The following is a 15,747-nucleotide window of genomic DNA, read 5'->3' on the forward strand; positions in this document are numbered from 1 at the left end:
ACACTCAAAAGCCATGGTATGTACATACATACAACATAGATACAACTGTTGAGATCAGGTGACCTGTGAAACAAATGAAACAAGCGGCGAAGCCCAAGCACCGAAAAGTTATTGACAATGAATACCGTTTGAAGATTTTTATTATCCGGTCGGCTGCCCTGGTCAGGTGTTACTTGGTTACTGGTTATTTCCGGTAAGGGTGGAGGATTTTCGCGTGTATCGAATCCGCTTACCCTTATGATAGGTTCCATTGGAACAAAGGAACCATTGGGGAACTTTCTCACTATGGTATTGTTAGGGTACACGCCGACAACAAGGTAAGGTGTTTCTTTATTCGGGAATCTACTCGGTCGTTTGCGTAATACAGTATTGTTATTCAAGACGGCGAAGATAAAATAGTCTTTGCTGCGGCCGGTACTGCTTTCGATAGAATTTTGAACGGGGTCCTGAATTATGTTCAAAAGGCGTCCTGAACGACCCGACGTTCTGGAGGTTATATTAGTTGATGGACTGACAGTGCTAGTTTGATTAGACTTTTCGGGCAAATCGGTCGTGTCGATGATGTTAGAGGAAATGTCCTGAGTGGTGTTACTGGCAGCGGCGGAATCAGTAGTGGTTGGAGCTAATGTGGTAGTAGCAGGAGCTGATGTAGTACTAGCAGCAGATGACGTAGTACTAACAGAAGCTGATGTAGTACTAGCAGTGGCTGATAAACTGGCAGGAGCTAACGTAGTACTAACAGGGCCTGATGTACTAGTAGGGGCTGATGTAGCACTAGCGGGAGCTGTTGTAGTGATATCAGGAGCCGATGTAGTAACAACAGGAGTTGTTGTACCACCCGCGGCAACTGTTGTAGCAGCCGCAGGAGCTGATGTCATATTATCAGGAGCTGAGGTCGTATTATCAGGAGCTGAGGTCATATTATCAGGAGCTGATGTCATATTATCAGGAGCTGACGTAATACTATCAGGAGCTAATGTAGTATCAGCCACAGTATCGACAGCTGTTGCACTAAGAGGAACTGGAACAGCACCTGCAGTCGTCGTACTAGGACTATCGGTAGTACTAGAAGATGAAGTACTACTAGCCACTGTAGTGCTTGGAGGAATAGTGGTAATCGAAGGTAGTGTACTGAGGTCCATCGTGACACCCTCAGTTGTAGTAGTAGAAGGTGTGGTACTAGTGACAGAAGTACTATTTTCTGTCACGTTAGAATCACCAAAACGACCTTCGACGCTCACACTAGTTTGAATGGTTGTGTTACTGTCAGTAGAATTAGGGGTAAGAGTAGTAGTTTGAGAGGCAGTTGTGACTTCAGTGCTTGTGAGAGACTCAGGAAAATTAGCTCTACCGGAAATGGTTACAGTACTAAGAATATCGTCTGGTGTTATAGCATTAGAGATGTCATTAGCAGAGAAAACAGATACGCTGCCTGGACTTACTTCAAAATTGATAAGAGCTGGTAAAGTTGACGGAAATACAACATTGTTTTCATTATCAATAGCAAAATCAGTAGTTGCTAAAGTCGAACTGAGTGGTGTTGAAGAATCAAAAGGAGTTGTGGTTGTTGATTCTGATCCCGAACTTAGAGAAGTGAGTGACGAAGAGTCGGTACTTGACGGTGTTTCAGTTACACTAGACAAACTAGTAACACCCAAGTCTAAAGACAAAGGATTCGCTCCGATTTCATTGGAAATTTCTGTGGTACTCAATACCGAACTCGTTGTACCAAACTCAGTCGATGTAAGTGTAGGTGGTTGTGTCGGTGTTGATGTTGGAAGTGAAGTTGACGTTGAAGATGGAGTTGACGTTGAAGATGGAGTTGTCGTTGAAAATATAAATGTTGTTGGCTCTTGTGTTGAAAGTGTGGTGTATGTCGGAGTTGTCGTGTACCGTACCGCCGGTAAAATCGTAGTTGTGTTCACTGTCACGTTCGGATTTGGCGTAACGTTTACTCTTGAGCTCAACGACACGCTCGGACTTGGACTCGTGAACAGTTGGCTTGTCGTTGATGTCGTGGTTGTTGTGGGCGGAGGTGTTGGAGTCGTCGTGGTAGTAGTAGTAGGTTCTGTTGTCGTAGTGGTAGTACTACCGACGATTGTGGTCGCTGCTGTCGTGGTGGTTGCTGTGGTAATGGCACCAGTCCCAACTACATAACTGGTGGTTTTCGGTGTAACAACAACTAATGGTGTGGGGTATGGGCTCGGCGACGCCAAAGTGTTGAGGAGAGCTAACAACTTATCTATGGTGCGCTTTTGCAAAATTTGTTCATTCGAAATCTCATCTAATGCATATAAAGGATTCACAGTGGTGCTGATTGGTGCATAAAGCGTAGATTTAGTCACTCTAGTGAGAGGTGTTGTGGACGGAGAACTAATTGTATTAAAGTTTGTACCTACTTGTTTCGATTTAAAATGTTTAGTGTCCGTTGTGTTATCAGCTTGGATAGCCGACAAAGAACTGAGAATTCGTTCGATGATAGTGGTGGGTTTTTCGCTAGTCACTGTCACCGTGGGAATTTTTTGGGTGGTCGGGATTTTGTCAAGTCTTGTCGATTTTTTGGTGGCTAACTTTAAGATAGCGGATTCTTTAGTCTGGGTCTCGTACGAGGAAGTCGTCTTTTTAGTCACGTCGGGTACCTCAGTCGTGGAAATGGCGGTAATGGAATTAATGATTCTTTCTATGATCGAAACAGGTTTTTCCGTGGTCTTGGTTTGGGATGCCGATACCTTGGGGAAGAAATTTTCAGTTTTATGCGAAGTCTTGTTGTTTTGCCAAATTACCAAGGGACTAGTAAGGTGGTTTTCGGTCGAGGAAGAGAGATATTCTCCGCTAACTAGATTTGCTGAGGGTACCGTATTCACAGGGTCATCGAAACTGATTACCTCCACTCCCAAGTCTTTATCGTGGTATGCAACTGATGATTTTACCTGCAAACGTTTCGAGATTAAACCCTGGGGAAAAGGACGGTTGGAACACCATGGTCCAAATGGTTAATTATCAGCAAACAGCGTGCAAACCGCCGTATTTACATACCTTACTTGAAAAAATAAAAACAAAGGTCCTGTTTGTGATGCTTTTATTATAAAATGTGTGTATTTATAAAAGTATAAAAAAAATAAAATAGTACACCTCTTCTTAAAGCTATCTTAAATAGAACGGTACACAAAATACTTGTATCGTATTCATACTTTGTTACTGGCTTTGTTCACTGTGACGGTTCAGAAGAGGTAGTTTGATAAATACGGTCTGAGTAACCGGAGGCCAGATAAGTATAAATATCTGTACATGTACTTACTGTAAACTTAAAACCCACACCAGTGATATATATTGTATCTAGGGTTATATTAAACAATGTAGAAGAGGAGTGGAAGCAGGTGATGAAGCAGTGAAGACACTTCTCAGTTTAAGCGTGAGAAAGACCAACTGTACTCAATATTTTCTTCTTCTGGCCAAACATATTCCTTAAGCAAAGATAAAGTTGTTAGAATGGGTGCCAAAAGTTGATTAATATTGGTGTGATTTAAGTCAAGGTGTACTATTTCACGTCAGAAGTGACCAGTCAAGGATCACCTCGTGCCTCAAAACCAACTTACCGAAGTCGTCGGCGGGGTGATGGTCGGAATGGTCGGCAGATACGCCGGGGCGTTGGTGCTCGTTCGAATGGCACCTCTTGAAGAGGCGTCGTTGCGATATCTCGAACTGTACCGATTCGATTTTTTCGAGATCGGAATCTAGAGCAATTTTTACATTACCACTGTAATATTTACGCAAGTTTCACTTTTACCTGTGCCGTTGTACTCTTGTTCTTTGTGTAACTTTCTTTCGTTTTTCGGCTGCTGTATACCCCTCGAGGAGGTTTCGGCGAGAAGCCCCTACCGGATTTCACCGGAGCGCTACTCGTAGCTTCTGGTTCGTTGTTAAACTTGGCATGGAAACGATGCTCGGGGGTCGGCGACGGCGCTGCGGTGGTAGATCGCGCAAATTTGTTCTTCCTTGGCGGTCTCGTGACCTTTTCGGTCGGTTTAACCGTTTTTTCCGTCAGTCTGGTGGGTTTTTCCGTCGATCTGGTGGTTTTTTCGGTAGTTTGCGAAAACCGACGTCTCGTGGTTCGCGAGGCCTTCGATGGATCCAGTTCGTTTTCGGAGTCTTCGAGCTGCGAAAATCATCAACACATATAAACTATGACAAAATAATCTGTTGCAACGTGGTACTTACTTCTTTATTAATCAAGCGTTCATTCGTATTAAACTAGTTTTACTAAACCACTTTCTCTTTTTAAAAGTTGTTACGTTAAGCAAGGGTCAAACTGAACCACACAATTGTTCGTATAATTTTACCTGGCGATTTGCTTCCGATGATATAACTTGCGTCGTTGTACTAGGCGAAGAGTTCACGACCTTCTCGGTGGTCTTCGTGACTGCTGGAGATGCAGTTACATGGCGTTGCGGCGACCTTGACTCCTAAAACATCCCGGGTCATTGTTATCCCATTATTCATTAAACAATGCTTACTTTTTTCTGCTTTTTAGCCTGAATTAACGCTTTGAAAGGTTCAGGGTAATTGTCGGTGTCGTCAATTTCTTCCTCAGAGCTCGTCAAACTCGACTTATTTTTCTTCACGTTTGACAGATTTACTTCAGACTTTTTCCCGCCTCGTGGTACGAATTTAGGTGCTTCCGTTTTAGGTCTCCCGAGTTTGTTCCTCGTTATGGTTCTTTTAGAAGTGACCTCGGTTATTTCAGAAACGACTGACTCTTTGATTAGCGGTTTGCTGGTCTGGAGGGTTGTTTTGATAGTCGGTGTTGTGGCCTTCGTACTTGCTCTTGTCGGTTTAGTGGTTTTTACAGGTGGCTTCGTAGTGGGTCTAGTTGTAGTTTTAACAGTCGCTTTGGTTGTTGGTTTAGTAGTACTTCTAACGACTTTACTGACGGTTTTCCTTCGTTTAACGCTTGATTCGGTTCTGGTTTCCACAATCACTGACTGTTTTGGGGGTTTAGGGGCAACCTTGACGTCATTTTCGGTAGCACTAGTCTCTACTTCTTCAGCAGAGTTAAGATTTCTTCTTCTAGCAACAAACTTCCTAACCGGTCGGACTGTTTTCGATTCTCGTTCAAACAGTGGCAGTACTTCTAGTTTTTGTTCGTCTATGACTGGTGGTACTTCTCTGGAACGCCCTCTCGATCGACTTCTTACTGTTGTTGTTTCTGGACCTCTTCGACTACTCGGTTTGCGTGAGGGTATCACATCAAGAGTGACTCTTTCCGGAGATTTAGACTCTTCTGTTCGTCGAGCGGCAATTCCTATTCTTCTACCGCTACGAGAGCGTGATGGTAATTCTACAGATTCAGCAGACGCAATGACTGAAGGTCCTCTAGTTCTAGCTTCCACGGTACGTGACCGTACTGGCTGGGCTACAGTTTCAGCAGTGGCAGGTCCTCTAGTTCTTGCCTCAACGTTCAAGCTTTCAGTTCTTCGTCTTGTCCCTCTATGAACCGTCCTACCAGAATGCGTAGGTGCGGCTTGTTCTTCTGGTCTTCTGGTAGCTCTTGCTCTTGAACGCGTACGAGAGGCAACAGTGGGAGCACTCGTAGCACTCGCACCACTCGCAACCCGCGACCTTCCGTTACTTCTTTTCGTCGTTCTGGTAGTCGATGGTGTCGTCGTATCCGGTTGCGTTCTACTAATCTCATTATCAATTTTTGATAGTTCGCTTGAAGTCAATTCAGACGGTTGCGGTTCCAAACTCGTCGACACAGTAGCCGACACCGGAATCGTGGTATCAAGAGCATCGCTCCCAATACTTTTAATAATATCATCAATGCTCTCTGTGGTAGACGGTTGGAACAAAGAATTCGAAGGTGGCAAATTCCTCGCTTCGTACTTGCTTTCCGTCAACACCTTCGCTTTCGTGTGTTTCCTGAACGTCTCGATCGGTACATCGTCGACGGCTTCGTCAACCTCGTACCCTCTTCTAGGAGGGACTTCCGAGTGACTCTCAGATCTCCTTCTCGACGCCAGCCGTCGAGCCACAGGCTCGGGACGTCTCTGGTCTTCCACCTGCGGCGACTCCGAAGTCGCCGTAAACCTTGCTCGGCCTCGTCTCGCGGTTTTCGGCGAGGGTTCGTTTTCTGATAACAGTTCAGACTTCTGCAAGAACAAGTTTCGTTATTTTATCGGCTTGCAACAACTAAATTAAAAACAAGGTCGCGTTACAAATTGATTGTTGCGATAAATCGTTACTCAAAAGCCCACTAATTTGTGAAGAGAGAAGAAAGTTGCAGTGGTGTAATTTGGAGTTTGATTGTATGCATTTTCTCGATAAAGCGATGAGAAGAAATCGGGTGGGCTTGCAACACCCATGAAAGGTGGGACAGGGCGCCCACGGACGACTTATTTCCTTGAGATTCTTTGGCGGTTTTGGGCGGACTGCATTTGCAAAATTGAAGAGAAACTAACTTGTTGCCATCTGAGATTAGGTTAGGTAATGTCAAACAACGGAGTCATCAAGTTAAATTTGTACATAGAAACTAACGATGACATGATAGCGACTGTGTGAAAAAGGGAATGTTATAAGTTTTTTTTTTAAGAAATAGCTAGAGAGAGTCATAGCATGACTACGTGGTAGTAACTTTACGTTCAGAGTGTCGACGTTGGTAGTAAATATCCAGCTTAATGACATAACTGGAGCGAGCGAAGCGAGCGCCACGCTTATATAAGTGGTTTTATGACAGTGAAAACAAAAAAAGCTTGTTTGCGTATAATGAATAAATTAATAATAAATAAAGGAAAATCACAGATTGGGACTAATTTTGTAGTCTTGGTCCACGAATTTGGGTTACGTATAATTAAGATCAGTTCCGAATTCCATCTAATGAACACCTTGCTGAAACAATCACCGTATCATGATTATCAACCTTGATTCTTGATTTGTTCTAAGTGCTGCTAATACCTTTGCGAAATCAAATTATCCAAGCGAGTGCCTACCACAATGCTCAAAAAATTCTCGAGCACACATGAAAGACTGATCACCTTGTACCTGCTACATTTAAATGTCAACAAGTTTGTTTATTATTCCGGTATAGTGAAGAAATAAAATCGAGGAGCAAAAAACCCGCTTTTCGTTAAGTATTTTTTCACGACATTGAAATAATAGCCGCGAACAAAGAACGAGTTCAACAGCGTTCCATTATTGTTCACCAGAAAGCATAAAATTGGCAATTTTCAAAATCCACGCCGACCACTTATCGAATCGCTGTGTGTAACTTGGTAACCGTGGTGAATTTCATTTCGCAAAGTCGCTAAATCGGAGCAGGTAACCTTTAGAAAATTTATTGTAGATACAAATCTCGATTTTCCTCCGGGTTTGTCCGCTGTTACGCCACTGTCCGGTTCCTAGTGAAACCCGAGGTGTGTTCATTCAAAACGTAATTGTAGTTCATCTTCTCTACTTGTTTTCCTAATTAGCTCAATTTCCACGTAATCGTTATCAGTCTTAATTGAGATACCGCAAGCCACATGCTTACGCGTTGTGAAAGTCTTTTTTTGTTAAAAGCTCCGACATAGAAAGTTTAGCTGTTGTCATATCGAATTTATTGTGCAAGTGCGATGATTTTTGAAACGACTATGCAAAAATCCAATTTCCTTAATTAAAATTATCGCCGCTTACGTAAGTGTACCTTTAATTGACCAGATTAAAAATAATTAAGCGCTTTCTATGCACCAGCGGCGACGAAGATTCCGAAAATTTCCAAAACATCGCGCCCTACGTACTCACTTTCGTTCCACTTACGCAACGCTAAGTGTAATTAAATCGCTAAAAATCGTACTTGCGTAACTTAGAAAATCCACAATCTAGCCAATTTTCCTGACGGACAAACGCAAGAAATGCGCCTGTTTCATAAGGCAAACATGCAATTATTCTATCTCTAGTAATTGAATAAAATAACAAGGTAACGCTCAAGATAATTTCAGCCGTCACTTCCAATTAATCCGATCAATTTCCTCTTGCAAAACGTCGCATTGAGGGTAGCTGCCAAAATCGCCTCATAAATCCTCAAATGCCAAGGATGCGAAACTACGTGCCATTAAGGGCAACATTTTTTACACTGATTTACTTAAAGTGGGTACTGATCTGCATAGAATGACATTTACGTTTATAGCGGTACGACATAACTTTATTGAAATCGCCGCCTTGACGCATCCTTTACTTTTCCTAAGTAAGTAATTAAAATTAATAACTCAGTATTGACCGCAATGTCGGATTTGTCGAAATAAAAGTGAAAGTGCACTTAAAAATGCTGAATTATGAATTATGTGCGTACGGTTCGCCTAATTATTTTGAACAATTTTTGGATCTCGAGGAATGGACTCAAGGATGAGCACGTCGATACTTGAAGACTAATTGCAGTCTTTAAGAAACATTAACATTTAAGTGCGCTTGTAATGCTTAAAAGCTAATTAGGTCGTTTGTAAATCACTTTGTCAAATCAAGTTAGAAAAAGTACCTGATAACAATTAAAAAATAACGTGATTTAAAACCGATGTGGGAGTCGATTATGAAGCACCTTTTAGCTTTTAGCGATCTTGGTACCGGATTGTGGCAACTGGTTTTTAATAATAAGTAGTTAAATATCAACGTGTATTTTGCTGGAGATATAGAAAAGGATAATTATAATTAAACACGTACTAGTTGAATATACATGACTGTAAACACCTAGTCGTTCTAAAAAGTTGTCACATAACGGTTCTATTTACAATTTAATTAACGAATGCAACTGCTAACAAACAGAATTTAATAGCTAGTTAGCTAAGTATATAAGTATATTGGGAGAGCGATCTACCTCGTAAATTTCACACTACGATATTAAAAATATTTTGGCAAATTTATTGCACTTTTAAACCTAAATATGAATGCTCGATTTTTTTTATTTAAGTACAATTTTATTGCCACCTTGAGTGTCTCTAAAATTTATGACCATTTAAGTGGCGAAAGTGCGTTTTTTTCGTTTGGTTCTTCTTCAAAACCTTAACTGTTTTGCTTGTTTTCAATAACTATAAGGAAGAGAAAGGTCGAGGTATGTCTTATTATTACATCGACGGTCTTATTTCTCCTTAATCTCTTATTAGCGAGTAAATTCATGTTGAGTAATTTCTACTCAAAGTAGTGGTTTCAATTAATGATAATTTTTTGTGTGGTTTCGTTTCACTTACTATTTCATCGGGAGGCAAGTGCTGTGCAAGATAGTGACATACACGGGTAATTTCACATTTACTTTGAGATAAGACAGTAATCCTTTTGCACAATTGTAGTGGGTTTGGTTAACTCGACGATCCATTTAAAAATGTTGTAAAAGTATGTAAGTACTGATAAGTGCACTCGTACGGCTGCTTGCGTAATGGTAATTGTTTGAAAAAATCACGACATTTCGACGATGTCCTACATTTTTTGTGCGGTCTTTATCTTTGAGTTACGACAAAAATATTCGTCTCTCCAAACTAAATGCACCTCAGAATTTGCACATGGAATTAAAAGGTTTCCAGAGATCGAATGCTTCAAACCGAAAGACGATATCATGTACCGTTTCGGAATTATGTCCTGTTAAATTTGAAAAAAAGGCTATTTCTTCAATAAAAAATGACACCTTACACATTCTCCACTTCAGGGCAAACGGATGGAATATCCGGGCTAAAAATCTGCTCATAAAACTAGAAAACTCAAAGGAATCAAATGTTTCTAACCGAAAGGCGATATCTCGTTCCAATTGAAAGTTGTGTCTTGTTAAATTTGAAAAAAAGCTGTTTCTGAGTCAGAAATGACACCTTCCTACATATTCGGCATCCCATACTAAACGGATCCAGCACCCGCTTTGAAAATTTGCGTGTAGAACTAAAAGACTTGAAGGAATCTAGTGCGTCAAACTGCAGTGCGATAGCTTATGCCGTTCTCAAGTTATGCCTCGTTAAATTTGAAAAAAGGTTCTTTTTTAAGTCAAAAAATGACACTTTCCGACATAATTGTCATCTAATACTCAACCGATCCTGTACTCGGTATAAAAATTTGTTCACAGAACTAGAAAACTTCAAGAAATCTAATGCTTCAAACCGAAAGGCTTCATCTTGTGCCATTTGGGAGTTAAGTCTTGTTAAATTTGAAAAAAAGGCTGTTTTTGGGTCAAAAATGACACCTTGCTATATATTCACCATCCTATACTAAATGGATGTAACCCCGCTTTGAAAATTTGCTTGTAGAACTAAAAGACTTCAAGCAATCTAATGCTTCAAACCGCAACGCTGTAACTTAAGCTGTTCTGAAATTATGTCTCATTAAATTTGAAAAAAGGTTATTTCTTAAGTCAAAAGTGACACTTTCCAACATAATCGTCATCAAATACTAAACGGATCGTGTATTCGGTACAAAAATTTGTTCATAGTACTAGAAAACTTCAAGAAATCGAATACTTCAAACTGAAAGTCTTTATCTTGTGCCATTTGGGAGTTGTGTCCTGTTAAATTTGAAAAAAAAAGGCTGTTTTTGAGTCAGAAATGACACCTTTCTACATATTCGCCATCCCATACTAAACGGATCCAAGACCTACTTTGAAAATTTGTCTGTAGAACTAAAAAGCTTCAAGGAATCTAGTGCTTCAAACCACAATGCAATAGCTTATGCCGTTCTCAAGTTATGCCTCGTTAAATTTGAAAAAAGGTTCTTTTTTAAGTCAAAACATGATTCTTTCCTACATAATTGTCATCTAATACTCAACCGATCCTGTACTCGGTATAAACATTTGTTCACAGAACTAGAAAACTTCAACAAATCTAATGCTTCAAACCGAAAGGCTTCATCTTGTGCCATTAGGAGTTGTGTCTTGTTAAATTGGAAAAAAAGGTTGTTTTCGAGTCAAAAATGATACCTTCCTATATATTCGCCATCCCATACTAAACGGATCCACCACCCGCTTTGAAAATTTGTCTGTAGAACTAAAGGCTTGGAGGAATCTAATGCTTCAAACCGCAATGCGATAACTTATGCGGTTCTGAAGTTATGCCTCCTCAAATTTGAAAAAACGCTCTTTTTTAGGTCAAAAAATGACACTTTCCTATATAATCGTCATCCAATACTGAACGGATCGTGTATTCGGTATAAAAATTTGCTCCCAGAAATAGAAAACTTCAAGAAATCTAATGCTTCAAACCGAAAGGCTTCATCTTGTGGCATTTGGGAGTTAAGTCTTGTTAAATTTGAAAAAAAAGCTGTTTTTGGGTAAAAAATGACACCTTGCTATATATTCACCATCCTATACTAAATGGATGTAACACCCGCTTTGAAAATTTGCTTGTAGAACTAAAAGACTTCAAGGAATCTAATGCTTCAAACCGCAACACTGTAACTTAAGCCGTTCTGAAATTATGTCTCATTAAATTTGAAAAAAGGTTATTTCTTAAGTCAAAAGTGACACTTTCCAACATAATCATCATCCAATACTAAACGGATCGTGTATTCGGTACAAAAATTTGTTCATAGTACTAGAAAACTTCAAGAAATCGAATAGTTCAAACCGAAAGTCTTTATCTTGTGCCATTTGGGAGTTGTGTCCTATTAAATTTGAAAAAAAAGGCTGTTTTTGAGTCAAAAATGACATCTTCCTACATATTCGCCATCCCATACTAAACGGATCCAAGACCTACTTTGAAAATTTGTCTGTAGAACTAAAAGGCGTCAGGGAATCTAGTGCTTCAAACCGCAATGCGATAGCTTATGCCGTTCTCAAGTTATGCCTCGTTAAATTTGAAAAAAGGTTCTTTTTTAAGTCAAAACATGACTCTTTCCTACATAATTGTCATCTAATACTCAACCGATCCTGTACTCGATATAAAAATTTGTTCACAGAACTAGAAAACTTCAAGAAATCTAATGCTTCAAACCGAAAGGCTTCATCTTGTGCCATTTGGGAGTTAAGTCTTGTTAAATTTGAAAAAAAGGCTGTTTTTGGGTAAAAAATGACACCTTGCTATATATTCACCATCCTATACTAAATGGATATAACACCCGCTTTGAAAATTTGCTTGTAGAACTAAAAGACTTCAAGGAATCTAATGCTTCAAACCGCAACACTGTAACTTAAGCCGTTCTGAAATTATGTCTCATTAAATTTGAAAAAAGGTTATTTCTTAAGTCAAAAGTGACACTTTCCAACATAATCGTCATCCAATACTAAACGGATCGTGTATTCGGTACAAAAATTTGTTCATAGTACTAGAAAACTTCAAGAAATCGAATACTTCAAACCGAAAGTCTTTATCTTGTGCCATTTGGGAGTTGTGTCCTGTTAAATTTGAAAAAAAGGCTGTTTTTGAGTCAAAAATGACATCTTCCTACATATTCGCCATCCCATACTAAACGGATCCAAGACCTACTTTGAAAATTTGTCTGTAGAACTAAAAGGCTTCAGGGAATCTAGTGCTTCAAACCGCAATGCGATAGCTTATGCCGTTCTCAAGTTATGCCTCGTTAAATTTGAAAAAGGTTCTTTTTTAAGTCAAAAAATGACACTTTCCTACATAATTGTCATCTAATACTCAACCGATCTTGTACTCGGTATAAAAATTTGTTCACAGAACTAGAAAACTTCAAGAAATCTAATGCTTCAAACCGAAAGGCTTCATCTTGTGCCATTTGGGAGTTATGTCTTGTAAAATTTGAAAAAAGGTTCTTTTTTAGGTCAAAAAATGACACTTTCCTATATAATCGCCATCCCATACTAAACGGATCCAAGACCTACTTTGAAAATTTGTCTGTAGAACTAAAAGGCGTCAGGGAATCTAGTGCTTCAAACCGCAATGCGATAGCTTATGCCGTTCTCAAGTTATGCCTCGTTAAATTTGAAAAAAGGTTCTTTTTTAAGTCAAAAAATGACACTTTCCTACATAATTGTCATCTAATACTCAACCGATCTTGTACTCGGTATAAAAATTTGTTCACAGAACTAGAAAACTTCAAGAAATCTAATGCTTCAAACCGAAAGGCTTCATCTTGTGCCATTTGGGAGTTATGTCTTGTAAAATTTGAAAAAAGGTTCTTTTTTAGGTCAAAAAATGACACTTTCCTATATAATCGTCATCCCATACTAAACGGATCCAGCACCCACTTTGAAAATTTGTCTGTAGAACTAAAAGGCTTCAAGGAATCTACTGCTCCAAACCGCAATGCGATAGCTTATGCCGTTCTGAAGTTATGCCTCTTCAAATTTGAGAAAAGGCTCTAATTCTTTCTTAAGTGAAAAAATTACACTTTCTTACATAATCCTCACTCCATACTAAACGGATAATGTATTCGGTATAAAAATTTGGTTACAGCACTAGAAAGCTTTAAGAAATCTAACGCTTCAAACCACAAAGCTCTATAATGTACCATTTTGAAGTTATGCCTTCTTAAATTTGAAAAAAGGCTATTCTTCAACACAAAAATGACGCCTTTCCACATATTCGTCACTCCAATCTCAACACACAGTACATGCTATCTGAAAATTTGCTCATAGAACTAGAAAACCAGAAAATAGAATGATTCAAACCGAAAGACCATACCTTGCACCATTTTGAGGTTATGTCTTGTTGAATTTGAAAAAAGGCTGTTCTTTAACACAAAAATGCATCTTTCCACATATTCGTCAATCCAAACTAAACACGTAGCGTATCGGATCTGAAGATTTGTTCATAGAAGTAGAAAACTTCCAGAAATCGAATGTTTCAAACCGAAAAGCGATATCTTGTGCCATTTTGGAATTACGCCTCGTTAAATTTGGAAAAAGTCAAAAAATGACACTTTCCCATATAATCGTCACTCCCTTCTAAACGGATCGTGCATTCGGTATAAAAATTTGCTCACAGGACTAGAAAGCATCAAGAAATCTAATGCTTCAAACCGCAATATCCTATCTTGCACCATTTTGAAGTTATGTCTTGTTAAACTTGAAAAAAAGTTGTTCTTGAATCAAAAATGACACCTTCCTACATATTCGTCATCCCATACTAAACGGATCCAGTATCCGTTCTGAAAATTTGCTCATGAAACTAGAAAGCTTCAAGAAGTCGAGTGCTTCCAACCGAAATAAGGTATGTTGTGCCGTTTTGGAGTTATATCCCGTTAAGTTCAAAAAAGGCTGTTGTTTAGTAAAAAAAACATTTTGCCATAAGTCCTATGTTAAACATATTCACAAACATGAAAAGACAGAGAATAAAATAGAGTAAAAATGCAGTAATAAAATACAGTGTGTTGTATTTAAAGAATCTGAAACATCAGTATTTGAAATTTATAATACGGTATTTTTTATAAACACACTGCATATTAAAAATCTATTTTTTAAATACAACACCAATGTAAAAAATATCATACTTCCATATTTTTATTAAAAAAAAAAAAATTGAAATAACTTGACAACGTCGCATCGACTTTAGAAAAAAATGAAGTATAATTATAAAACCCAAAAAAGGGATCAGATTATCTAAAAATATACATAAAGTGGTATGATGTACAACGTCCTCAAACTAGGATTCACTTAAAAGATTTTAAATTGACGTCATCAGTTTTTTGAGGGGGGCAAACTAAGAGAATGTGTTTAACCTTTTACCAAATTCGCGATAATTTCAAGGTACGCTCAAAGATTTCAGAATAGTAGATTAGGTAATCCTAAACAATAATGAATGACAAGGTTGTACAGAAATTTAATTCTTGCTTTGTACAGAACCAAAAGTAGAAAAAATAGGAAGTATAACAATATAATGCATTAGTGTTAAGTGTTTGGCTTTTAGATTACGTACCGTCATAACCTCAAAAAATTTGACATAAATGTCATGACATTTTGTTTTCAAAAAATCAGTAACTCTTGCAAGAATATCAACTAACAAAAAGAGTTAAACGGACTTTGGAAAAAACGTGATCCAACTTTTCAAATGTTTTTGCATTCAGTACATCAATACAAGACATACAAACATCTACACTAATTATCCTGCAACATCTTACGACATTGCGTGAGGTCGAAAACAATGAGGAAGTTGTAACGATGTTTATTCCAAAGGCTATAATTGCAATAATTACTTAAACAACGGGATCAGTACTATCAATTGCCGTGTTTCTTTATTAGTTTTTTTGGCCTAAGTTATAGTCTCCGACATAGAACTGTCGCAAAATTAAACTTCCGGATTTAATGAGATGTGTAAATTATATTTTACAAATGGTTATGAAAAATATGGTTTTCATTTTTCAGTTGTTTTACTTCTACGATTTTACATCGGGAAAATTTTGGTCACATTCCAGCCAGAGGCTAAGCCAACCCATGTGAGTTTTTGTCCCTGCGCCTTGAATTTTTCATTAGTCATTTATGTATTTATTTTAATATCAAATCAGCTTGGTACGGAAATATTTATTTTCAACAAAAACCATGTCTCGATAAATTCACATATGAGGCATAGTCTTAGACATAATGAAATTTTTTTTCCAGCCATTCAATTTTCTTGTTTGATTTCCACATCATTAAAAAAAACTGTTGCTATATATAAACGTTCTAATCGTAATTTCAGGCTGAAAGTAAATTAATTTTTTGTCTATTTTAATCCGACGCGAACTTATTAACTCGACTACTTAATTATTGCAATATCCGCTGAAATAATAAATCAGAAAACTATGAAATCGCTAACCCATTATTGCGACAAGTTCCAAATTTTTAAAACAAAAATCTTGTTTCGCAGC

At 38.4% G+C, this 15,747-nt stretch overlaps 1 protein-coding gene across 2 annotated transcripts in view; it reads right to left on the reverse strand.

Annotated features, from left to right (window-relative positions):
- The window catches only part of LOC135125787 (mucin-2-like), a 32,961-nt gene that overhangs the window by 4,038 nt on the left and 13,176 nt on the right, over positions 1 to 15,747 (reverse strand). For both annotated transcript variants that reach the window (XM_064051481.1, XM_064051473.1), the window contains exons 2-7: positions 4,515 to 6,149; positions 4,341 to 4,463; positions 3,788 to 4,156; positions 3,597 to 3,734; positions 2,784 to 2,930; positions 126 to 2,729 (exon numbers count right to left, since the gene is read on the reverse strand). In XM_064051481.1, the coding sequence (XP_063907551.1) occupies positions 126 to 2,729; positions 2,784 to 2,930; positions 3,597 to 3,734; positions 3,788 to 4,156; positions 4,341 to 4,463; positions 4,515 to 6,149 (5,016 nt within the window). The remainder of the gene's footprint in view (positions 1 to 125; positions 2,730 to 2,783; positions 2,931 to 3,596; positions 3,735 to 3,787; positions 4,157 to 4,340; positions 4,464 to 4,514; positions 6,150 to 15,747) is intronic.

The sequence above is a fragment of the Zophobas morio genome, unplaced genomic scaffold, assembly GCF_036711695.1.
Source record: "Zophobas morio isolate AGI-343-1 ecotype UQ-CSIRO unplaced genomic scaffold, CSIRO_AGI_Zmor_V1 ptg000002l, whole genome shotgun sequence".
In the NCBI taxonomy this organism is placed as follows: Eukaryota; Metazoa; Arthropoda; class Insecta; order Coleoptera; family Tenebrionidae; genus Zophobas; species Zophobas morio.